General features: G+C 41.0%; 1 protein-coding gene across 4 annotated transcripts; it reads right to left on the reverse strand.

Moving 5' to 3' along the window:
- Positions 1–882: 882 nt before the first annotated feature.
- On the reverse strand, positions 883–23,813 carry LOC136437274 (ligand of Numb protein X 2-like). Of its 4 annotated transcripts, none has more exons than XM_066431766.1 (12): positions 23,686–23,813; positions 14,468–15,555; positions 11,101–11,216; positions 10,601–10,642; positions 10,001–10,081; positions 8,296–8,492; positions 7,508–7,676; positions 7,007–7,188; positions 6,088–6,370; positions 5,439–5,661; positions 4,400–4,558; positions 883–3,954 (listed from the first exon to the last, which is right to left on the reverse strand). In XM_066431766.1, exons 2-12 carry the CDS (start codon positions 14,833–14,835, stop codon positions 3,819–3,821), a joined length of 1,956 nt encoding a protein of 651 aa, XP_066287863.1. In that variant the 5' UTR covers positions 14,836–15,555; positions 23,686–23,813; the 3' UTR covers positions 883–3,818. The 4 variants fall into 4 exon arrangements, with proteins under 4 accessions (XP_066287863.1, XP_066287862.1, XP_066287864.1 ...); XM_066431765.1 differs by having other exon boundaries at positions 10,601–10,645; XM_066431767.1 differs by lacking the exon at positions 10,601–10,642.
- Between the last annotated feature and the right edge of the window lie 1,594 nt (positions 23,814–25,407).

The following is a 25,407-nucleotide window of genomic DNA, read 5'->3' on the forward strand; positions in this document are numbered from 1 at the left end:
ACTTGGAAAGGCCCGCGGCAAAAACGGTTACATTTGGCCTTGTATTCTATGCTAACAAATGTCAAACCGAGAATTCTTCTCAAATATGGTAGCGGCCGCAGAGGCTGAATGCTTCAGATACAGATGCACAGAAAAGAACTACATGTACACACAAAGGCTGGTGTCCTTAGTACAAATTAGATCAGCCACTTGAACCCGTTATTCCTGGTCTAATGTGCTAAATCAAAACCCTCTCTCTCACACACATCAACACACACACACTTGGACATCACACCAATTAAGGCGCGGCAACCCTCACCCTACACCTCCAAGCTCTTGCAAGTAACAAGAAGGAAACATTCTGCCCTCATGTGCCACCAGTCATACCAGGAGAGAAGAGGAAAAGCCAATTGAAAAACACTGCTGCCTTCAGCACTGAAAACCAGTGGCATGTGTCCTTGGTGCTGAAATGCATTCATACAAATACTGCCGAACTGACACATGCTTTGCCTTTGATACAATGAATGTAACAGTGACACGTTGATGAAGGTTAGACATCCAGGTAGTAAGATACGCCAAAAAAAAGTTACTCAAGCAACTGGATAAAATTTTGAAAGTCAGACGTTTCAGACAGCATCCGCTGTCTTTCGTCAGTGACTAAGGATAGGACTGGGAAACCAGATTTATAACAAAACTCTGAACTGTCTTAACCTCATTAACATATCCATTCAGAGTTTTGGTATAAATCTGGTTTCCCAGTCCTATCCTTAGTCACTGACGAAAGACAGCGGATGCTGTCTGAAACGTTTGACTTTCAAAGTTTTATCCAGTTGCTTGAGTAACTATTTTTGGCGAATGTAACAGTGACCTTTCTTACCCATAAAGACACACAGGACACACATGTCAATTGTACAGGAAAGCATTTATTGCTTTACTGAAGCATGTGACCAAGTATCAGCCAACCAGCTCTTGCATTGGAGGTTTCACAATCAATATCAAATATAGCATAGATATACTTGTATGGCTGTAATAAATAGTTAAGTAATATACCATTATATAATATCTCATACCTATGATACACACATGGCAAGTTGTGTAAGGCTATGTGGACCTTATAGCTGATATGACTCCACAGTTAATCAACATAATAATACACAAGATTATTTAATTAGTATTCTGCTAAAATTATAAGTGCAACAGGTGAAGGGGACAGAAAGGTGAAAGAAAAAAAAGGTGATCCTATTTCATAGCTAACACATTACAAAGATACTCTATTCCTGATCATTTTTAAGTGTTGATTTTGAAAGTACACAGCACACTACAGTTAGACCCCTTTGAGCATGGAAGAGCCTTTTCCAAAAGGCACAGATCAAGACATGAACTTTTTCCAGCTTATTCTACCTCTGATATCTATGTATGATGACATATCTGGTCTCTAAATGTGATGGAAGATCATTAAAATTGTTGCACATAGGGATGTTGCCTACAGCAAGGCTAATACTATTCACTGTTTGACATAACTAAGTACATAAGTAAGCCATCGCGATCTCTCCAACTTTTTCCCTCATCTCTAAGTGCTATCAAATGCAGTACACAAGTACTCCGATATGCTAAAGGTTAGGTAGAATTCAGATGTCAAGACCAGACCATATCCTATCTGATACCTACTTCTTGATGGCTTCATGGGTTAACAAGTTATCGAAGTAAGTCTGGCTAATACATGTACCTACCTAAATGAAAGTGTAAAAGAGTGTCATGTCATAACAAATCCTAACTACATGTCATAAACAGAAACAAGAACTAACTTATCAATGGCCATTGTAAAATATGATTAAACCATTGTGATCAGGATATCTCATCTTGAGTGTTATAAGCCAGTGCAAATGCCAAATTGCTGCATATTACATTTATATATACACCATGTATCTAGAATTCTAAATGCAGCCAGAAAGGCACCTGTTTAAGGCATTTTCTATTTGGATACAATATATATACTGTGGAGAAAGTATAGATTCTGCAAGCATTCTGTCACCTGTTTGCATGTTCTAGTGGTCTTCACCTCAATCCAGCAGAACATTACTTTCAACTGTCATGCTTAAATTTTTTCAAGCTCTTCTCCTAAAGAAGGCCACATGGTGTAGCTTAGAGGATCCGGCACTAGCTATTTCCCATGTACAAAGAGTGCATTCTAAGGCACTATAGCATCTATAACAATTTTTCTCCTACATTTATCTATAATCATAAAGCGGGCAACTGTAGGCACTGACATCATAGCATCTTAACGGAACTACATTCTTTGATATTCAAGCCCTTTTTGACAAACTTAAAGCTTTCACTGATACGAAATAGAAGTCGTATATAGACTGCATGAATTTCACATTAACATACACATTTCTGCATCTCTAAAAGTGCATACACTTATCAAATAGCAATGGAGAGTAAAGCATATCTATCTAACTCATATATATATATAACTTTCCTTTATTGCAAACAATGTTTTTAAAGTATACAAAAGGATGTACGTGTTAACTTTCTTGCAGAACTTAAACGGACTAGGATGAGTATTAGCTATCTCTTTACTAGCCACTTATGTTTTCACTTAATGGTAAATCTAGAGTCTATCATTTAGTCAGTTAAAATTTCTGTGACAATATCAGCATAGAATCAAGAATATTCACAGATTGAATTACAAAAGTGATTTGTCATTTGCATGCTCAGGCGAGACATCACCCATGCATTTAAGTTCGCAGTGATTTAATTTTGCGGGAGAAAATAAAGTGTTCACAATGGTTTCAAGTTTGGGTTTCAAACCATCACAATGGGATAAGTGGGCAGAAGACAGAACAAGATTTATGTATAATATTATGGTGAAGAGGTAAGAGCGAAAACAGTGGTTTTAAGTACCTGGTGAATAGGTCATAGAGAGGACCCCAAACATAAATCCAACGTGGACTTTAATGAATTTACAGTAGTTTGTTTTTACAGCATAGTCCCCACAGCCAGTATCAAGAATATTCACAGATTGGATTTGAAAAGTGATTTGTCATTTGCATTCTTGGGTGAGAGGTCACCTACGACAGAAGTGTGGTGTTAATGCATTTAAGTTTACAGTGATTTCATTTTGTAATAGGAACAAAATAGAGTGTTTGTAGTGGTTCTAAGTTCGAGGTTCAAACAATGGGGTAGGTGGGCAGAGGACAGAACAAGCATTTTCGCGGTGGTTTTAGTACATGGTGAATAGGTCATAGAGAGGACCCCAAACATAAATCCAACGTGAACTTAAATGAATGTACAGTAGTTTGTTTTTACAGCCTAGTCCCAGGCCAGGAGACCACAGCCAGCATCAAGAATATTCACAGATTGGATTGGAAAAGTGATTTGTCATTTGCATGCTTGGGCGAGATTTCACCTAAGACAGAAGTGTGGTGTTAATGCATTTAAGTTCACAGTGATTTCATTTTGTAATAGGAACAAAATAGAATGTTTGTAGTGGTTTTAAGTTCACAGTTCAAACAATGGGGTAGGCGAGAAGAAGACAGAACAAGCATTTTTGCTGTGGTTTTAAGTACATGGTGAATAGGTCATAGAGAAGACCGCGAACATAAATCCAACGTGAACTTAAATGCATTTACAGTAGTTTGTTTTTACAGCATAGTCCCAGGCCAGGAGACCTCAGCCAGCAGTTTTACAGCATAGTGCTGGCAGCACACCACAGCTATTGTTACAGCATGGTGCAAGGCCAGCACACTACAGCCAGAGTTTGTTACAGCATAGTCCCAGGCCAGGACACCACAGCTATTGTTACAGCATAGTTCCAGGCCAGGACACCACAGCTATTGTTACAGCATAGTTCCAGGCCAGGACACCACCGCCAGCATGACGCTCCCCTGTAGCCTCTTCAGCAGGGTGACAGACATGGTGTGTGAGATGGACGTCATCAGGTGGCCGTTAGCAGACAGGATCAGGTCTCCACACCTGCACAACCAAACATCAACAGTTGAGACACAACCTCTTTTTCATTACAACTAGAAGGCAAACTTGTTTCTATCTAATAAATACATAGAATAAAAGATATAACAGCTACTGATCAACTTAGGTAATTTGACCAAGGTCATAAACTGACATAACACTATCCTTAGGCTTCATCATCCTAGGTGTGCTTGCTTTTGTCATTGAACCTATGTCATATAGGCAGTGGTACTAGAAGCAACGAACGGGGTTCAACTCATTCACTAATGCACTACTCTCTACAAGCTTCACAAGTAAAGAGAAGGTGTCCAAGCTACAGTCAGAAAAACCTACTGTATTCACAAATGAATTATAACAAATTGACATTCTGATGACTTCTTTAAAAGCTTTGATCTAGCCAACATTATACCAGGTAGACTGGTAGGACATATGACAGGTGCTTCCAACTGACCTGAGTCTCCCGTCTCTGTCGGCTGACCCCCCAGGCACGATGGACTTGACCAAGATAGGCTGTTTCCCATGGATGCCGTCACATCCGCCCACGATGCTGAACCCCAGGCTGCCCGACTGGCCCCTTTCCAGCTGCACTGACTTGGGAACTTGACAAATCCTACAAAACATGAAAAATGTCAATTTCTTATGAACAGCAATTTGAATAGTGGCTTCCTTTCTCCACTGTGCAATACGGCTGTATAACTATAAAAAGGCAAAAGTATATAGATTTTAACGGCGCAATTGTTCTTCGTTATGTTTTAGATTAATCATATTGCTGCAATATTAGTGGACTGCAAGTCATTGTTTTTATGTGGTTGTGATGCATAGACTATGTAATAAGGACGTAATTCGGGTGTGTTTGCCCGCTAGTTCCTTACGAATAAAATCATTCATTCATCATTGAAAAAACACTTATTGTTGACTCAGACTGACTTTCCACTCAATGTAACCTTGTCCCTGTTGCCTAACCCCATATCGAACACATATTTGATGCCAAATAGCTACCTAAGCAGGTTGAAGGATAAGACATTTATCAAGAAGTATTGGATTGCATCCCACACATTTTACCTGTACACAAGGCCTTCATGCTTTGACCAAATCGTATCTGTTACCTCGATGAAGGTTAGACATCAAGGTAATAAGATACGTAAGATTACAGTTACTCAAGCATCTGGATTTCCAAAATCTATCCAGTTGCTTGAGTAACTGTTATCTTGCATACCTGATTACTGTAATACTTGTTTTCTTCACTGTAACTGTTCATGGTCACATCTGTACTGTGAACTTATCATCATAGTGAAAATAGCTGTTGTTATTATTTATGAGTCCTTCACACATTCATTCTGTAAATCACTTGCCGCCACCGTGAAGCTAAAGTCCAGTAAAAATGTCAATTTTCCTTACACCATAAAATTACAGTATCCCTGCTTTTACTCACAAGCAGACTCCTAACAACTATAAAGGGTACTGCAGCCTACACTGCTAACACCACTTACTCTGGAAGTCTCATCCACATGATCCATGATGGAGTTTTGCCCGTGGTAGGATCCTCCTCATCGAAGTCATCCTCCTCCTCTTCATCGCTGTCCCCATCTCTGGCAGGCGCCATGGCCCGCAGCAGGATACACTGGGACAGAGCCGACGCCCTGAGAACCCCCACCGCCTCCTCGTGGGTCAGGCCCACCAGGGTCGTACCGTTTATACTCACAAGGATGTCCCCTATAAGACAAGGGCATCAAATTACCATTACTGCTACTACTACTAGATCAGAAATACACTGACATACACTCATGATGTCAAGAACAAGAGAAGCGCATTACATCAGAAAGATTCACACACATTAAAAGTAGCTTGCTTACATTGCTAACCAAATAGAAAGATAGCCAATTAGACAATAACTTAATTCAAAATGATAAGGAAATGTGTAATCTTATCCATACCCTTTTGAATGTGTGGAAAAAAAGACATAGGCCTACACTGTACAGTTGACATTGCGCGATCTCTCTTTTTCAGTGATGTGCGATTTCTATTTTTCATTGAACATGAATCCAACAACATATCAAGACAAGTGCACTGGTCTAATAGTAATACCCTTATGTGTAAAGAGCAAATGAGCAACAGTGTGAAAGACAAAAAGCTGCTTACCTTTCTTCAGCTGACCATTTCCCCCCAAACACCCGTCAGGTTGGACGTTAGTTACAAACACAGGAACGTCACCCCTGGTGCCGGCCCTTCCCCCTGCCACACTGATCCCCAGCGACTCTCGGGCAGTCTTCCTTATGCTGATGAGTTTGTCCTGGAAGGAGGGGGGACTGGAGTCGTCTGGGGCTTTAGCAGAGGTGTCTGCTTCTAACATGCCCTTGATAAGGTCTGGGGGCTGTGGTCTTCTTGGTCTTGATACAACAAAGTCTACCTTCTCTACACAAGACTGGAACAGAAACAGGCACTCATTATAGCAAACACTGCAATTCTTTGCAATATCACCTTCCGTGACCTTCATTTGAGATAAAATTGCAGGAGAGTCATAGCTTCTGTACACTTAAGACTTTTAAACATATTCATTGATCTTTTTCTGGCAATTTCAGCAATCCAGATCACAGTCTGTAACTCAAAGCTTCATGCCAAATCATTGGGTGCTGCACCATGCTTTACTACAGAACTCGCTTGCACTACCCTGATTTTAAGTTACAGAGGCTGTCAGCCAACTGTTTAGCATAGGTACCATCCTCTGCAGCTGGCTCATTCTTTTTGCTGACTTATCAAAGAACAACGGACGATGGACCCACTGGGTACCCTTTGGCCACATTAATTCAATTTCTTGGTTAATGGATTTTTAAAACATTTTAGCCAAAAAAAAATCATGAAAACAGAAGGCTTGCACCTGGCCCTGTTCAATCCCTGAAATTGTGTGTACCAAAGTACAAAATTTCCTCTGAGATTCTGTTTTCCTGTTGATTTTCCAATCTAGCATTTTAAAAAAAATCCCAGGCCACAAACTGTTAACATCAGTCGAGAAACATGTTCTCCTCAACTATGAAGATATGACATGTACAGTATGATGTACCTGTATGAGTTCAGCAGCCTGTTCAGACGTGGCCTGTCTCATGTCCTGTCCGTTGATCTCCAGGATGACATCACTGGGTCTGAGTCTCCCGTCCGTGGCGGCCAGCCCCCCCTCCACCAGATCTCGTACACACACACCCGTGGAACCCTGCAGGCCCGCTATCCTTATACCTAGCTGTTCACCTGAACAGAAAGATTGATTTTTTGTTTATTTATGTAACATGTATTGCAATTTCATTGAAGTCTGCATGCAATTAAGATGTAAACTCTTGCTGATGTATCTATGTACAGGAAAGAACATGAAAGAGCAGTTAAAACAACTCAACAAACAGTATCCCATGGCAACAGAATAATACATCTTTCATCAAAATTATATGTGAGTCAACACACAAAATAGCTTTTAGAGATTGACATGCTTGACATACATCTTTGTACCTACTTTTCACCAAAGCTTTAAAACCTTAAAAATCCACACAACACTGAAACTATAATCTCCCGTTACCTGAAGTTTTAGTGAGCTCCACCCTGATTGTCTCCTGCACTTCAGCCCCTGTGGTCCTCTCCTCGCTCACCCTCTCCCTCAGGATGGTGAGTCTGATCAGGGGACAGGGCTTCCTCAGCACCCTGCAGGCCTGGTGGTGGGTCAGCTCTCGCAGGTCCTCTCCATTCACCTGGGGGCAGAGGTACAACATGTAGGTTCAATTCTCAACAACATGTAGGTTCACTTCTCAACAACATGTAGGTTCAATTCCCATAAAATGTGATGTCTGATCAGGGGGCAGGTCTTCTCCATTCACCTGGGGACAGGCGTACAACATGTAGGTTCAATTCTGAACAACATGTAGGTTCAATTCCGATCAGGGGACAAGGCTTCCTCATTCACAAGAGGACAGGGGTACAACATGTAGGTTCATTTCTCATAAAATGTGACGTCTGATCAGGGGACAGGTCTTCTCCATTCACCTGTAAAATGTGACTTCATAATCATAGCATAATGCATACATATATCAACAGAAGCAGACCTAGGAGAAATGAGATCTTAATAATGACAAAACAGGCACTGTTGTTCACTCATAGTCATACATGAAACATTTAATGGCCTACACTGCAGTAATTTAAAACATAAAGACCATATTTAGCCTAAAGGTACATGTTAGGCCTCGTCTTGTCAAGTTTTCTTTACAAAATGATAGTTTTGTTTTTTAACAATAAGGGCAACCAATAATGTTAGTGCTTGTCTTGCATTTTATTAGTTCATTTTGACTATAGCCTGCATAATGATGATCTTACCTCCAGTATCTGATCGCCTGGTCCAATCCTCCCATCCGTGGCTATCGCCCCACTGCTGAACACCTCCTGTACAATCATGGACACCAGCGGAGTCTCGCAGCCCCCGACAACGCTGATGCCCAGGTGCTCCGCCTGGCTGGACTTCCTCACTTCGATGGTGGTGATCTCACCCTCGAGAACTGGCAGTCTTGGAATGGCTGCAGAGAATGGAATGTGGTATGAGTTTTAGTAACATTGCAGCACTTGTTAACATTCACAGTATCACCTTCAGAGAAAAGCATGCCTTGGTATTGCCTTAGGTAGCACAGCAGCTCTTTTTTCCCCTACCACCAGCAGAGTAATATTGAAGCAAACACCTCCAGATGATATGCGCACCTTCCATTGAACACAGGGCTGTCTCCAGCTTTGATTTTTTTCTGTTCCACCCATGTTGTTGATTTTCATTGTTAAATCTGTCATTCAAAGCTTACAAAAATACCTTTCATCAGTTTCATGACATCAAGTTCAGATTTTTTGGAAGGAATGGGTGAAATTTCCATTCTGGGATGGAGGGATAGGTCCTGGAGACAGCCCAGTTCAATGTTGAATTTGAACTGATACAAAGGCAAGGAAGCCATGAAATGTCACTAGCGTAATCCTTATACCATGGTCTTTAATTGGCTAATTAAACCTATAGTTTTGTAACACTATCAGTAGGATGTTCTGTGTCTAACTCAGCAGCTAAGGATGTTGAGACCTGAGCTTCAATAGCCCAAGGCATATAAAATTCAAGCAAAAGTAAGCTTTTGTTGAGTCAACCAGGTATTCTAAATACAACATCATCTCTTCTCATTATCATATCACAGTGCAAGACAAAAAGGTGATGTTCCTAATTTGAAGTGAAGAAGCTCTATTGATGCGAGAAACAACAGAAAACTACAGGCTCAGTACAACAGCAAAGTACATATCTTGTTCTTGACATTTTTCAAGCAAAGACTACATTTCTAAATTTCCTTCATAACAATTCTCCAACTTTAAAAAAAATCCTAAACACTAACATTTGTCATTTCTTTCTAAAGAGCTTTATTCCCCATTTTGTGTGCAAACCTCATGAGTACTTTTACAATTGGAGTAGCAAACTGTTCAAGGAAAATATATGGTTGAATTCAGCCATTTAGAGGAGCTATAGTTTTGAATGTGTACCCTTATAGTTATAGTAAGTTATACAAGTTAGAGTGTTAGAAAGACAACACTGTATTAAAAAACATGAAGCAGTCTGAGGTTTCGTCGATGAAGGTTAGACATTCAGGTAATAAGATACACAAGATAACAGTTACTCAAGCAACTGGATAACTCAAAACGTTTAAGGTAGCATCTACATGAACTACAGGAGCTAATTGACTCACTATTAGCATCAATCTTGTCTTGACTTTGTCCTAATTTTGTTTCCTACTGTCTTCATTTTGTAATTTAATAATCTGAATTATAAAAAATTTATTTACACTGTATCTTATGTATCAATGCGTAGTTTTGAGTTATTTACTAGTACATGTTGGGCTACAGATCTTGCTCAGTCTCTGACACAAGGTATTGGATGCTACCTGAAACATCAGTGATCATTTCCAAAATCTATCCAGTTGCTTGAGTAACTGTTGTATTGTGCAGTTAGTCTGGGGTTAGTCTGAGTCCATGCACAGGTGAGTAGCTAAGACAAGCAGGTGAGGACCTGTGATGCAGGTGACAGGTGTCCGCACCTGACGCATGTCCCGGATCGAGGCACAATTACTGTCATCGCCCTGTGCCAGCCCTACACAAGGGTTGAAGGTCATGCACATCAGTACATTTTTTTTCTACAGTTATACGAAAACTACACTCCTAAATGTGGTGTGCAATCTATGTGCATGCAGCGTACAATCTTTGTGCATGCCACCTACAGGTATATGTACAAATTAAGTCTAAGAACTAGTAAAAATAATGCTTTTGTTCTTTACAAGACCTTCATGTACTTACATATTCATGTTGAATATATATATAGGCTTTTGAATGGAAATTATCAGGGAAGATGTAAAAGGCTCCTTGTAACCCATATCAAGGAGGTTATATAAAAACCTTCTTGCCCATACGTTGTAAATTCTCCTTCACCATAACAATCAAACTTGCCACACGTACATACAGCTACAGTACATTGTACCCGTATAACACAAACGCTATCTATAACACCTTGCAAGTCAGTCCTCTATAACTAAAGGGACAGAAAACCTTCCTTGTCTTACACCCATACCTGTACCCACACCTGGACATAGCTTGTGAAGGTGTTAGAACTTACTCAGGTGACCCCGTGCTCTATACAACCTGCTTTTAGTACCATCTACTGAAAGAGAACAGTATCCGAACACTTTCAATCCCTGGCATAAGGAAGCCTGGTTGCCGCGGCCAAACTGTGACAAGCTCTCTTTTTTAAAAGAACTTTTTACATGATAAAAACCTTCAGTAGGATATTTCAGTCAATATCCAGAGGTTAATACTTGTAAAACGTTGAGAGTTACAGTTTTGATTATGTGCAAAAAAACATGTAACACTACATGCTGAATGAGAAACCTTTATTGCACAACAATTGTCCAAGGTATAACATATCGCATCTTTGGCTACATAACAAAAAACATATATATTTATATGCAGCTGTAACACTAATACTACTTATGAACTTGTAATCAGATTCATAAAGGTCAGTCTCTTTAAATATTCATAACATTATCTGACATGTCAGTGATTTTGCGAAACAATGTCGACATCATCAATATTTTCTGTGCATGTACATGTACTTACTGGAGATGGTGTGTTTGTAAGTGCACTTCTGCATGTGTTCCTTCAGTGCTGCCGGGGTGCCCTTAAACCTACAGCCTGCTACTGCCCGTAGACATCGTACTGTTGTACCTTTACATCTGCAAAACACATAGGGAAATACATGTACAATTCAGTCTACAGACTACAGTGTACAATGAAAACTCACACTGCCAGAAAAGGCCGCTCTCCTGTAATTGGGAAATTATACTGATACATGTAGCATGTCATTGTATCCATTTTCTCTAGTTTTCAGAACAGCTGGTTGGATAGAATACTGTAAATTCATTTTTTTTCTGCAGGGACTTTATTTAATGGTAGGAGAGCCTGAGGAAATCCATTTTTTGCAGTGGTTCACTGTTAAAGCAATTCTGTAGCACAAGGGTAGACATACATGAATATGCAGGGGTTTTTCTAGAAAAATTAAACAAGAGGGAACACACACAGATGAGAGAGCGAATTCTATGTATTTATGGAAGAAGCAATCGCTGAGGGAAGTCTGTATGCTGGGGATTAAGCTAAAAGCTGAATTCGACAAGGGGGCGCTGGGCTGAAACAAGAGGGCCCAGTGCCCCTCTTTCCTGATTTAGATGAATCCCTGCATATATGTAGCGTCATGGTTTTGTGGTGCAGCAGTCACAGCAAAAACTGTGAAAATGAAACACCCGCAATCTTTTCGAGATTTACAGTATCTGGTTTGGCACGTAAAGATGGAAGCAAATTTGCTGTAACCACTGACACAGTACAGATCATTGTTGCTGACAAGACGTCTGAACATTTTCACATGGTCGCTTCATAAGCCAAGTGTATGTTGTAAGGTACCCAACTGGGCCACGGAAAGATGGATATGTGACAATGTCATTTTGGATCTCAGTATACACATAGGCAATGCTTCACCTGAGGCTGATGGAGATGCTATTCAAGGTATCAAGGTTTGTCAAAACTGATTGATGATGCTCGGTTTGGAATTACATACGCAGGGTCTACAAGACAGAGGGCTGTTTAACTTTAATCATCACACATCTTCTTCAATAGGGCTTGACATGCTCCAGATACTGTGTGTGCATCCCTGCACACCAGCCAAGAGCCCTCAGAACTAATTGAAAGGAGAACCTCTGTACATCTATCACATAGCAAGTCTGGCAAGGCTAAGTAAACACCCGGCACCAAGTAGGGAGGTGTGAACACACACAGGCCACTTAGGTTTAAAGGGACGGTCAATCCAGAAGCTGTGTTGAGTCAAGATGTCCAGACATCATGATCAAACTTTCACAACCTCTGTCCAAACTACAAAGGCCTCAAGAAGGCTTTAATTTTAAGTTTCCTTACTGTAAACTTTCTGGATCAGAATGTACATGTGCTGGAAGAGAGGTTGCAACTTGTAGTTGTATGTGAACTATTGGTAGATAAAATTTAAAGGTCTTTATCAGATCACTGCATCAGTAAAACAATAAAATAGTTGTGAAGCAGTTACGATGTAGTCCAAAGCAATAGTTGTTTGAACTGTTGCCTTTTAACAGCTATGCCACAAACAATGTTGAGGTTTCTGATGATCCAGGCTATTCTTGAAGGGAGGGCAGCGTCAAAAATCCCGGCCACTACTATCCCACTGATTGAAACCTCTGCTTGGAGATTGGAGAATAGATCCAGGCCAACTACAGGCAACAAGTGAGAAACCAAGCCTAAAATCCTTTAAACAAACATCAGAACATCTCCTTTCTGTGGTGCGGTCCACAGTAGTCCCTACCTGGAGGGGAGTTTATACTATGTTCAGAACCATGTCCTCTCAGCTATGTGCCGGGCATGGCCCTGCATCTTTGCCTTTTTTCTTAGCATTCCTTCACACCACCAGAACCTAATTTCTTGTGCCTAATTGACAGCACGGCATAACGGAATTTACGAAAATCTGTGTTATTGATTTATAGTGAAACTTGAATATGACTACGATTTTCAGTAGTGTATCATAACTCCATTAAAAAAAATACTATGTATATGTAGATATTGGCAACATGTAGCAAAGTTTTTGTGTTGACAAAATTGTCCCCTCTTTAATTTGTTTCATGAAAAAGATACATATTGTTATAATGATCATTCTACATTGAGAATTCTATATTGAGAGCTAAACAATACCCCTCTGTGTTAATTCCATGTGGCTAAATAGGATAAAATATTTGACATGTTTGAAGGCAGCTTGTCTGGTCTGAGAGCCTGCAGCTAACATCCTATCAAGTTACAGTGTTAGGTCTTGCAGGAGTGCGAACTGAACCCCTCCCTCTTCTGCCCTATTTTGCCAGGGTCACTACATGTATGTCCTGCCTGTTCACAAAGTGTAATGTTCAAATAGACACACAGCAACTTGTCTACAAAGCTAACTCAAATGGAATGGAAGAGGACACTGGGCCCAAAGTAAAAAGCAATTGACCAGACAGAGCATGCCCGTAGCCAGGATTTTGAATGGGGGGGTTCTTTTTAATGTTTAAGGGACCAGCGAGCGCCGCAGGCGCGAGACGAGCGCCGCAGGCGCGAGCTTCCTTGGGGGGTCCGGGGGTATGCCCCCCGGGAAATGTTAAAATTTGAACCGTCTGATATGGCATTTCCTGTGTTTTTGAGCGGATTTCAAAGGAAGAAATCAGAGACAAAGTTAGCAGTTTTTCTAGGATTTCAGCTCCGTTGGTGATACAAATAGATCCACCTTGAAAAAAACCCTTGGACGTTAAAAAGTGGACCCTCGAGCGTTTCAAATTCTAAGAATTGAACCTTCTGAAAGGGCATTTCCTGTGTTTTTGAGAGAATTTCAGAGGAAAAATCAGAGACAAAGTTTTTTCTAGGATCCTAGCCTCTGTGGCATTGCTGGTGATACAAATAAGTCCACCTTGAAAAAAATCTTGAACATCAAAAAGTGGACCTTCAAGCCTGTGAAAGTGGACCTTCAAGCCAATGGGGGGGTTCGTCCGAACCCCCCGAACCCCCCCTGGCTACGGGCATGCAGAGCTCAAAAATACAATTCCACATATATAGATCTAATCCTCCTGTCTTCTGTTATGTCACACTTGAAGCAAGTAAAGGGAATCAAAGAAAACTTCCTGCCAAAGTGGAAACACAGCTGTTGTCGCAGGGCAAAGTGGGGGCAGGCTACTGTCAAAATAAGTATAACACTAACAGACATGTATTGTTTGAGACACTGTTGTCTAAAATACTAGGATATCCATGCATGCATGACCTGACATGTATTGTATACAACCCTATTTTTACATGCCCATTTTTCCATCAACAATTTGTCATTCAAAATTTGCCTTGAAATCATGATTGTATGTTTTATATGCATTTAAAATCGTAAGAGATAGAATCTTACCTGTGTATGAGGTGAGCCTCCAAGTCAGACCTTTGCATTGTCTCTGAGCACTTCTCATTATTAGGACAGTACACCACCAACTTGTCCAACAGTTTCTGTACCATGATGCTGGCTGTCCGACAATCCCTGATGGTTAGCGCCAGCCTGTCTATGGGGCACATTTTCTTCATCTTCAAGAACCCTCGTATACACCTGGCGCAGAAGGTGTGCCCACATTTCGTGTCCAGAGGATTGACCAATGGCTGAAGACAGATCTGGCACGTCAGTTCTTCATCAACCTCGCTCACGTAGTCGTACAAATGATTGCCGTTTCCCTCGTGCACGTGCCCGCAAGAGCGACAGATTGCCTCAGATTTCCTACCGCTCATGGTTGGCGTAGAACGCACGCTTCTGTTCCAGAATTCCAGGAGATCGGATCACTACAAAAGTGGTTAGTGGCAGGGTCAGAAGGAAGCAAGGTGACCCCTTTTAAATTTTCATGTCCTGGCATGTCTGTGCTGAAGTTCTCACCAGCATGTTCTGGAAGGCATCCATTTTCAAGTCTGGAATGCCGGTGAATGACTGCTGACAACTCTACAAGTCTAGCTACAAATTTTCCAGGAGTCCAGCTTTGGAAGTACACTTACTGTGTCTTGGAGCTTCCAAACGCGAATGGTTCAGATGAATAGTGGAAGGAAATCCCAGCTTGAAGACATCTGTCATTAAGAAGTTCCCCTGACTTCAAGTCATCCGCCACTGTACAGTAATCTCCCACCAGTACTTCCTGTCTCCACACCCACTCAAGGGCCCACCTAGGACGGTTGACCTCCTTGCTATACTGCAAACAAAGGTCCGGTCAGCGGAACCCTCAATGTTTGAACTGATGACCTTGTAGTTTACACCAAAAGTCGTGGAGGGTCAGTGGGTTGAGTCAGCTTCTTTTCACTCCTTTACTTATACATACTCTGACCAGGGTTTCGGGTCAGTGGTAAAGGGACGCCCACTCAGACCTAGCTTGTACAGGAGTCTTCTCAAGTTGTGACAACAGAGCCTGGTGGGGGAGGGGGGTGAGTCAGGGGACTGGACTGCAGTATATGTCCCTGTATGTCCTGCATGGGAAAGAGAACAATAGCAGTTAGCAAAAAAATTTCACATTTGACATGATAGAGACCAGGAAAATTGTTATGTTTTTGGCAAGCAGCTTCCTTACATTCCCTCTCCCTGTTTCAAACTAAATTCTGAAGAATGATATTGAGTAACCCAGGATACAATATGCTTGAGTCCAGGCAAGTTGGAGCTTGCCTAGAAGTTTAAAACCGAGCCACTGAAAAAGTAAACAAAGCAGCATGTTTGTATAACAAGTTGACAGCTACACTGGACATGTACCACTGGATAAAAAATTTCAACAGATACCTACGGCTACAGGTAATTGCGCTCTATGCTCTATGCTCACTGCAAAGCCAAACACTACATGTATTTGTACTATACCTAAATTGAAAGAAAATGAACACCAACAGCTGACTTTTAAGTTTGTTTATAACGAATTCTATGTTTGCACCCTCAGGAAAACTTTACTAAATTGACTTGTCAACCTTTAAACCCCTGTCTGTATCTAGACAACATAAATTTGGGTGAAAAGGCCATGTGAGCCATTGGTGGGGAAAATTGCTTCTAATATAGACCACATATATTGTACCATGTACAATTGTCGTGCAATAAAGTTCTTCATATATTTCTAATTTTCTGCTCCTGGTAACTATAGACTTGTAAGCAAGGCCTTCCTACAACTGAGTATCAAGGACACACACAAACTCCTGCAACACTGGAAGGAAGAACAGTGACATACGCTGGTCATGTTTTGGGTTGAGGACTAACAACAGTTATCAGATCGCTATGCCTTTAGGATACGTGACTGAGCACAAGACATGCTCTACCTGTCTGTGTACCTGGGCTTTCTTCCACTTTGCTGGAGATCATGGCAACCGTTAAATCAATTGGAAAGCACAAAATAGGTCAACAGATTATTGTGTGTAACTTCATGTATAGTGTAAATGCATTTAAGTTTGTGTGGTATTTATTTTGCGCTAAGGCAAAAATGGGGTTTTCGCGGTGGTTTTAACTATAATAACATACTGCTACAGTATTGGCCAAAAATATAAAACATCAAACCACTGGCGACATTTCTGCATTTATAGTATTTATGTACACAGAAACGCAAACTTGCTTCCATCATGTTTGATAGACTACTGGTATGATTGCTGAGGCATAGGTACATGTGTTTCTCCTTTTGTCAGCACATTTTCTATTTTTGTACATACATGTACATGTACATGTACATATGTAGTAACAAGACATACCACCCCATGGCTCTGTATCTGTATTGTACTCCTAAGAGGGTAAGTAGGGCTGTTGAAAAGGCCTTGAGGAGGCCCTTATCCCCCTTCAGAGGGTTATACTAGAGTAAGTATTTGGGATATTCAAGGTCTACCCCTTTCCTTTTGCCAAACATTGACAGCCACCGGAAGGGCATTAGGTTCCAATCTTACAGCTCATGTGTTAGACTGTGAGGTGTGTTTATCCCACTCACTCCCTAAAGGCCTTGATGGGTAGGTTAGTCATGCTCACCTATCTGCTTCTAAAGCAGGCGGAGAAACTTCCTAACATCACATTCCTCCCTTTGTTCATAAAATCCAGGTTATGCCAATCGGCGTCATGCGCTGTTAAACCTGCTTCACTGTATGTCTAGGAGATACCACTACATAATACATATCTATCCTTACCTCACATTCAGAACATTTAACATTCTCACAGTCACAGGTATGAATAAGATTAAAATATAGCCTTAACTGCTTAACCATTTTGTTATTGGCAGACTCAAATGCTTTACTACACCCACCTTTCAGTATTGTGTTTTTAAAACGACTAGGTGTGTCCTTACCTGTCTGTTTGCTTGAGCCACTCTGTACAGACTTGTACAGAAAAAAACAGGTGTGTCCCACCTCAAATGTTTACCAGACAGGTAAGGTGACTGACCTGCAGCCCTTTAACATTTGCACAAGGGTATTACCTAAAGCAGGTAGAGCAGGGCTGTCTCCAGGACTCGTCCCTCCGTCCCAGGACAGAAATTTGCTTGTTGGGACGGAAAAAATGTCACCTTATCCATCCCAAAAATGGGAACTTTCTGATGTAAAATTATTGAAGATGCATTTTTGTAGGCTCAAAATGACAGATTTAGCAACAAAAATTAGAATAATAGATCTCAAACAATGAGTGGGACGGAAAAAAATATAATGCTGGAGACAGCCCTGAGGTGGAGGTAAATATACTAGTTAAAATCTACATGTACAGTGTATATGAGACTGATTTTACATGTAGAAATAATTGCTGTGTTACAGAGGAACAGAAATGTAGAGATCCAACGTACATGATTAATATCAATCTCCAAGCATATCTTCTGGGGGTCGTTATATACTATAGGTACCATAAAGACATAATGCCCAGTGGCCAATTGGATACTGTTTGGCCCTTTGAATACTGTCTGGCCAGTTGGACACTGTTTGGCCCTTTGATTCTTTTTGAATACTGTCACGGGTAGATTTTCTTGGGCTTAGGAGATTAGATGATTAATACAAATCCCTGGGTTGGTATTTGGAGCTAGAACACTGGCATTTAAATCATACAGGGGTGGGAAACATGACACCAGCGGTAAATGTCACAGGCCTTAATTAATGGTCTCCTTTCTGAAACATTTTTAACATCTGGAGCATTTATTGCTAATGCTAGATTATTGCTTGGAAGATGTTCTGAGAATTGACACTATGAAGGCTGAGGCATATACTGTTCATACTGAACTGCATAGCATTTCTGACATATCTTCCTTCCATGGCTAGTGTGTTTAGAATACCATATGATATATACTATCGTCATTAAGTGTCAAAGATTAGCACTTAAGGCGTCCAATTTCTGCCCTTTGGCAATGGCTACACCAGATATAAGGACAGCTAGAATACTGAGAAATGGGGCCAAGCCATTACAGGTTATGCATAGAAATACTCAGTCATATGTACATAATTCATAGACAGATGGGTCAAGTCAGCTGTAGTTTTCTTTCAAGTCTGTAGATATAAGATAACAGTCTACATGTACATGTACCACACAGTGTCTATGTGTAATGGACATACAACCACACCCTACAACCTGGCAACCTACACCCAATCTCTATCTCTCAGTCAGCCCTGCGTTCTCCACATTCCCCAGATAGTCTGCAGTGTTGTGTCTGGATTGTTTTGACCAGGGATCAGACAAGGAATGCCCCCAGCTGGGGGACACGATCTCGGAATTTTATAACATGCATTGGTGTTTCCATTCAACTCTGCTACAAATATGGTTACTGTAATCTTACAATACAAATTTAAAGGGTTGCCCCTTGTAAAGTCAGATAAAACACATGCTGTAGTAACAGAATTTCCCATTATTAATTGTCAAGTTGGATGTCATAGGATATGTCCTATCATCTGATGATGGTACTCTATACTTCATAGAGATACTAGCTAGAAATGCAATAGAACTACTAGTAGAGTTATGTTTTTTTTCATAGTTTTGAACTGTTGAAGAACAGATGAACCTGAAGTAGTCTTCTTTCAGCCTTATAAAGCTATTAGGCTGAACCAAGTAATTTTTATGGATGACGTCCGCGCGCGCATTGATTTTGGTCTGTGCCCAGAAAAAAACACAAGAAATTCCGCGTCCTGTTACTATGACCAAAAAGTGACGACAGTGCCGCAAATCGTAAGATTAACGTAAAACTCGTCCCGCGAAACGCATAATTCCACATCTAGCATGTGGGTTCGGTCGCTAAATATGTGAGCATAAAAGTGAAAAAGGGCGGCAACGTTGTTTTTGATTGGTACGCTGTCGGCCAGGGAGAGCTGATGTTAGCGCAACTGTACGAGAGACTTGTAGCGGCGAGTGAGTTTCGGCCATACAATTTAAGCAAGGCTTGTCAAGATCAGCTACAGTGCATTTCTTCTGCAATGACGAGAGGATCGGGAGAGGCATTGAAGTTTGCCTACTCCGGCCTGCAGGTGCGGCAGGCAACCAAGCAGGTCGACAAGACAGCTGCCACAACTGAAGCTCCCAGGCCCAAGTCTGTTTTTGAGGTATGAAAAGTTCCGTTCTTTAGTCTGTTTTGGATCAAGTACCATGTACGAAAAAATCATAATCTGGGAAGGGGTAGTGTAAGATGAATGCATTCATGTATTCGGCATGGATAATGATCATTTATTCGTTTCTGCTTATTTATACCTGTTGGGGAAATATGTTTTTTTTTAATTTCTATCATTTTTGGTCCATATTTGGCTCTTGAATAATTGCTATTATTCATTAGGATTTCTAAAGCAGTAGGTAGAAATGTAGTAATGCATGCGAAGAGTTAAACAGCAACTAATTTTGCCTTTTTAATATGATATGTTTCTGCAGGCCTGCAAAATCAATGGGATATGGAAAGAAACAGGACAGGACATGCAACAACTGCTGTTCAACTTCAACTGATTTATTCAAATTATTGCTGTTTTCATGATGAACAAAAGAATTGTTAGTTGTTACACCGTGTTCTCTCATTCAATTTGTGTCCTAAGATGTGTCGTCGACTATTATATTTCAAATCTAGGCATGTTGTTTTTTTCGGCCCTTCTTGTTTTTTTTTCGCGCTCTCGCATTAGATTTAGGGTCTCCAAAGGACGTCATCCATAAAAATTACTTGGTGCAGCCTTACCAGTATACAAATGCATGTACACTGTAATCAGTATATTGTGACTGGGATATACTGAGTATATGCACAATACATATATATAATTATTACAAATCGTATTTATATGATACCGTAACCAAACTGGTTTGTTTTCCCAGACTTGGTGTGCTTTTACATTTTGCATATCAATGTACTAGCATGGCAGGGTACATCCCATGTAGCTGCAGATTGATATGTACCGCAATGCAGTTTTTACCCATTTCTAGGGTACGGTTTGTGATAAAAGATAATGTAAACCAGACGAACTGATCATATGAAAAATTGATGTTGATGCAGTGGCATTGTTTACATATCTATCACCCCTTACTCTTCTACAGTAGTACTGTACTACAGAAGCCAGCCTGGTACTAGTAGTCATCACCATGGCAGCCCAGTACAGTAAAATCCTAATTGATCAGCCCACCAGCTAACCATTTGTGTGGCCCAGGCACCCAATTATCTTATCAGCCACAAAATCCTGATTGTCTTATTTCATCTCAATCATGGCTTCAAATTGAATTAAGAAGTAGTACATGTAATATAGACAAAGGGGTATTTTCAGTCTAGTCGTGATACCATGATGTACCTACACAGTAACACTGTAGATGAAAATATGCTTTTTTCACACCTAAAATACATAAGCCTTATAAGGCCCTACAAATATATTCATATTCACCAGAGAAGTACATCAGTACAGGAAGTTAAGTTGCTTGACAAGATGAGAAAAACCATTGCAAGTCCCGACCCGATGTAGGCATCCTTCCATCTTTCATCCTTCTTGCAAGTCCCGATAGTGGTTGGTAAAACAGTACTAGGACAGAGGCAGAGAGAGCCTACAAAATGCCAAATGCATAACTCCTTTGATAAAGGATAGAACTTAGAAGAGACAAAATCCAGTCTGTTTATTTTTACTTAATTCAGCAGCCTAAGTTACCACTTAGACTAAGTTAGAGCCCAAGTGGGATTTCTTGCCCAAAGATTATTTTACAGATTACAGTTGACACAGGACCTTCAGCTGGATCATGTCTGAATAATGTATATGAAGTTGCCTCTAATTGAATGAAGTATGCATGGTGTTCCAAAACCGTGTGATTGGAACCTGCTACATATAAGTACTAGTAGCCTTTCCAACGTTTGGCACTTTGGGAGACCATGATAGCTCCATTAGTACAAACACAAGTCATTACAGGAACAGCCTCTACACCTTCTAGAGTACTTAGCAGAAACTTTCACAATTTAGAATCAGAGGGGTCTAAATACGGCTTCCTACCGTAACCGAACTCCAGGCAGAAGTTAGAGCCACATGAACAGACAGAAAATGGTTCCTAATACAAGTGTAGATTTGTATAAACCAAATTGAAAATGCTCTCCCTCTTCCACTACCATGAAAAAGAGGACATTTTTTAAAAAACTGGGACAAAACAAACATACATAAGGGTCGATTGCACTTTATCTCTAACTTAGTCTAAGGTTTGAAACATTAGCACAAAGCACAATAAATGTTTCCTAGTACCAGATGTTGGATATCATGTGTTATCTTTGTCTGCTGACCCCTTGAACCCTTATCTCCATGGGTTTACTATTTGTTGGATAATGGTCTGCAGAGGAGGTACAAGTGCAGAGTGAACATGTCATATTGCCTGTGGTGGCTGAATTTGTTATTTGGTATCAAAGCCTGCATATTATGAACATAACTTTTACCCATACACACACTCATGAGTCGTGATAGATGTACAGGTAACAATGATATTAGTATAACACACATACAACATTTACTGCTAGTTTGCTACACATTGTAAAACTCCTTTTAGAAGCCGTATGGATCCAAAGTAGAATCTAAGAATGGAAGCTGCAACATGGTATCAACATGAACATGTACAGTGCAAAAGTGGGGTGTTCCTTGTACTTAGTTGTAGGTACTAACTTAGGTAGTGGTACTGATGAGATAGCCTCTACCAGGCTCTGCGCGATCGCTGGGAAAAGAGTAGAAATCGGCCAAATAGAGTGAATAGCCAGGGGTAGTCCGCTATACAGTGAAGCTCATCGCCTATTGAGCTTCACTGTATAGCGGGCTACCCTGTATAGCGGACTACCCCTGGCATACTCTATTTGGCCTGATTTCGACTATTTTCCCAGCAATTGGGCGGGGCCTGGTAGAGGCTACTGATGAGACACTGAAGAATGACAGATCTGGTTTCCTCCCAATTCCTAACTCATTACAAGACAGAGATGAAGTGTTGAGGTGGAGCAGCTCCCCAATTCTCTTCTACCCCCATGGACACCACAGGTCTGATGCTCAACAGATGGTTTACAGCTACCACCCCAGGGGGCCAGGTTATTAGAGCCTTGAGAGGTGCTCCTTTGTAAAATCCTCTTTTCTGAGTGTTTCATCCAAGAAGATGAACCAGTGTAATTCTCAAGGGCCAGCAGTTAAGTATGCAACATTGTTGTCAAGATAAAAGAATTGTGCTTCCGAAAAATGCTTGGTATGTTTGTTTTCTTTATCAGTCATTTACTGTTGAGGTAATATAAGCCGATATGTAATTTGTGCTTGCTTCCCACGTGAATTCAACATAGTAACATACCCCAAGAAAGGGCCACTGCAGTTCCCCTATAAATATAAGCAGAAACGTTGCGTTTTAGATAGACAGCATTTTCCGTAGTATCTTTGCTGAAACTGGTATTCTGACCTTGCTAAAAACAACTTACAAGGCCGTTCACCCCAGATGGTTTTGTCCACAAAGATTTTGCCCACTTCAAAACGACACGGAGAGATGAAAGCCTACACCACCAGGGGGAGTGCCTACAGAGAAGGGGCGCAGGATTTTCGGACACTTTATCTCCTTAGGAACGATTTACTGGGGAGGCGGAGGTCGGAAGTTGCCGGATCAGAGCGGCTCTCGGCTCGTTTTGATTTCCAGGGACAGATGTTCACAGAGCGGAGCCATGTTCCGACGTAACAAAAACCAGACTTCCGCCCCCCTGGAACCACTCTTCGAACACGGAAGATCGCTAACCCGGCCAGAAATCACTACTATAATACTCTGTAGTACAAGGGTACGTTCTCCTTGGTACATCTAGACATTAGCAGTGGAAAATGCTCAACGTGAGTCGTGAGACGACACGTTCTGAAAGTCACGACAAGTGACATAATGACATTACACAGAATTCTATAAAAACAGGCGCACTCGGCTATGAAAAGTTCAAATATCTAGCCCATAGTCCTATTTTCTGTGTTTGTTTATTTCCTACCCGGGGCGGCAAAATATTTACGTCCTCGTAAAAGACCACTGTTAAACTTTAACATCCACCCATGGGAACCAACCAAAACACTGCAATTCCTGCAACCAGTGTGGAACGGTCGGCTAGCTTCATACCCCCTTTAAAACCTCAAACAACAGTTAAAATGACGGAGCTTTTCTCGGGAAAAGTAAAGAAGGGGTATACATACCTATCTGTTGAGGAAAAGTCCAGTTGATAGCTGGAAAGGCACAAGAAAGCGGATCTTGAGGTGGACAAACGTCTGCCTGTCCGTCTCAGGAGCCGCCCGAAAACTTCTGAATTTCAAACAAGGGTGAGAGTTCATAGCGCATGCGTATAAGACGTAGATTTGGGTAGAACCCATTATCTTGCTGGGTTTGTTTAGGTTATTTCACAAAATTAATACAATATTTTAGAACATAATTTCCATCATTTTAATATACATTAGCTTGAATATATATATCATACAATCTATGTAAACATATAGGTGAATCTAATGTTCTTCTGGCGGTTATACTCGTCCATATGTATAACTTAAACACCTGTTTCAAAAAGAAATGGATACTTCCTGCACGTCGGAACCAACAGAGCTTCGGCGTTTTTGACATATGAGCATCCATCTATCGTCCATATCTGCTGTCGTTATTCTTCGTTCAAACCCCGCTCAACATGGACGAGGGTGAACTGGAGAAGTGAGTCTATAGACGTGAATGTCTAGCTTTATTTTAGTGGTGATATTTATCGGCCTCATGGCATCAGTAGCCAGTAGCCACTATAATTAAGGTGGGGAGGGCGAGAGGCCATCTAAACGTTGCCATAATTTGTTTCATAGATTCTAGTACAGTATGCAATACTCGTTGCTCTTTTGAGATATTCTTCGCACAGTTCTTAAGACCGAGACTATGTTTATTTAACAGGCTTGCTGTGGACGAGCTGCTGCGTGAAGCAAAGAGGGGACGAGAACGTTCCCAGGACATGGGACCCGCGGGATGGTAAACAAAGCGTTTTGTGATAGCAAGGAATTTCCTAGTTGATAGCTAGGTTATAACCTCCTTGGTGATAGCTAGGAAGTTTTAAATTGGCGATAGTACTTTTTAAAGGGTATCTAAATGTGATGGATATTTCTTTGTACAGTACTCTGAACAAAAAGTAGTGAAAATAGTGATAAAAGAGTAGCATGGGTGCCATACTAGATCTACTAGTTGGTTTGAAATTCTATGGGTCCTACACTGCATATACTCCCTCCTAACAGTTAACAGATAGGGAGCCCAGCATAAAGTAAGTAGCATGGCACCCAGGCTAGTGAAAGATAGGGTTAGTTAGGTATACTAGAAAATGTGTATGTAGAGGATGATACAGTTCAAGTCTTTAGCTACAGATGAAATTTGTTGTGTCTTCAATTATTAAAGTGCATTCTTCTGCTCTTTCAGGGACAAGTGCCCAGTTCCCCCAGCGAACAAACGGTTTCTCATAAATACTCTGGCCAGCCAGCTGTCTGATAAAAAACGAAAAGCGCAGTCTGAGAAAAAGAAGAGTGACAGCGACGGACAACCCACTTCAAAAGCATCACGGTCCACTGACCAGAAACTTGTTGCTGTGAGGTCTAGCTCCCCAGGAAAATCCAGAACACACCATGCCACAGATGTCTCTTCAAGTAAAAAGGACAAACATAGGAAATCCTATTCCAGATCAAGATCAAGAGATTCTCATAAACGCTCAGAATCATCTAAGTCGAGATCGTCTGGACACTCGTCAAGGTCAAAATCATCCGAGCAGACTATGTCTGATAGAAAAAAAACCTCTACGTCACGTTCAGGTCACAGATCATCAAGGGACAGATCGAGAACTCACAATAAAGATTGACGTTCAGTCCCAAACTTGATGACTCGCTGGCTGGGGTTAACTTCCCCCT

The sequence above is a fragment of the Branchiostoma lanceolatum genome, chromosome 6, assembly GCF_035083965.1.
Source record: "Branchiostoma lanceolatum isolate klBraLanc5 chromosome 6, klBraLanc5.hap2, whole genome shotgun sequence".
NCBI lineage: Eukaryota > Metazoa > Chordata > Leptocardii > Amphioxiformes > Branchiostomatidae > Branchiostoma > Branchiostoma lanceolatum.

What these genes read in the sequence shown, in the direction of transcription:
- LOC136437274 (XM_066431765.1), bottom strand. Translation starts at nt 14,835, where the DNA reads ATGAGCGGTAGGAAATCTGAGGCAATCTGTCGCTCTTGCGGGCACGTG. An exon ending in AAATGGTCAGCTGAAGAAAG is followed by an intron (nt 5,662 to 6,087) that starts GTAAGCAGCTTT and finishes CTTGTCTTATAG; the next exon opens with GGGACATCCTTGTGAGTATA. An exon ending in GACAGAGACGGGAGACTCAG is followed by an intron (nt 3,955 to 4,399) that starts GTCAGTTGGAAG and finishes TTGGTTGTGCAG; the next exon opens with GTGTGGAGACCTGATCCTGT.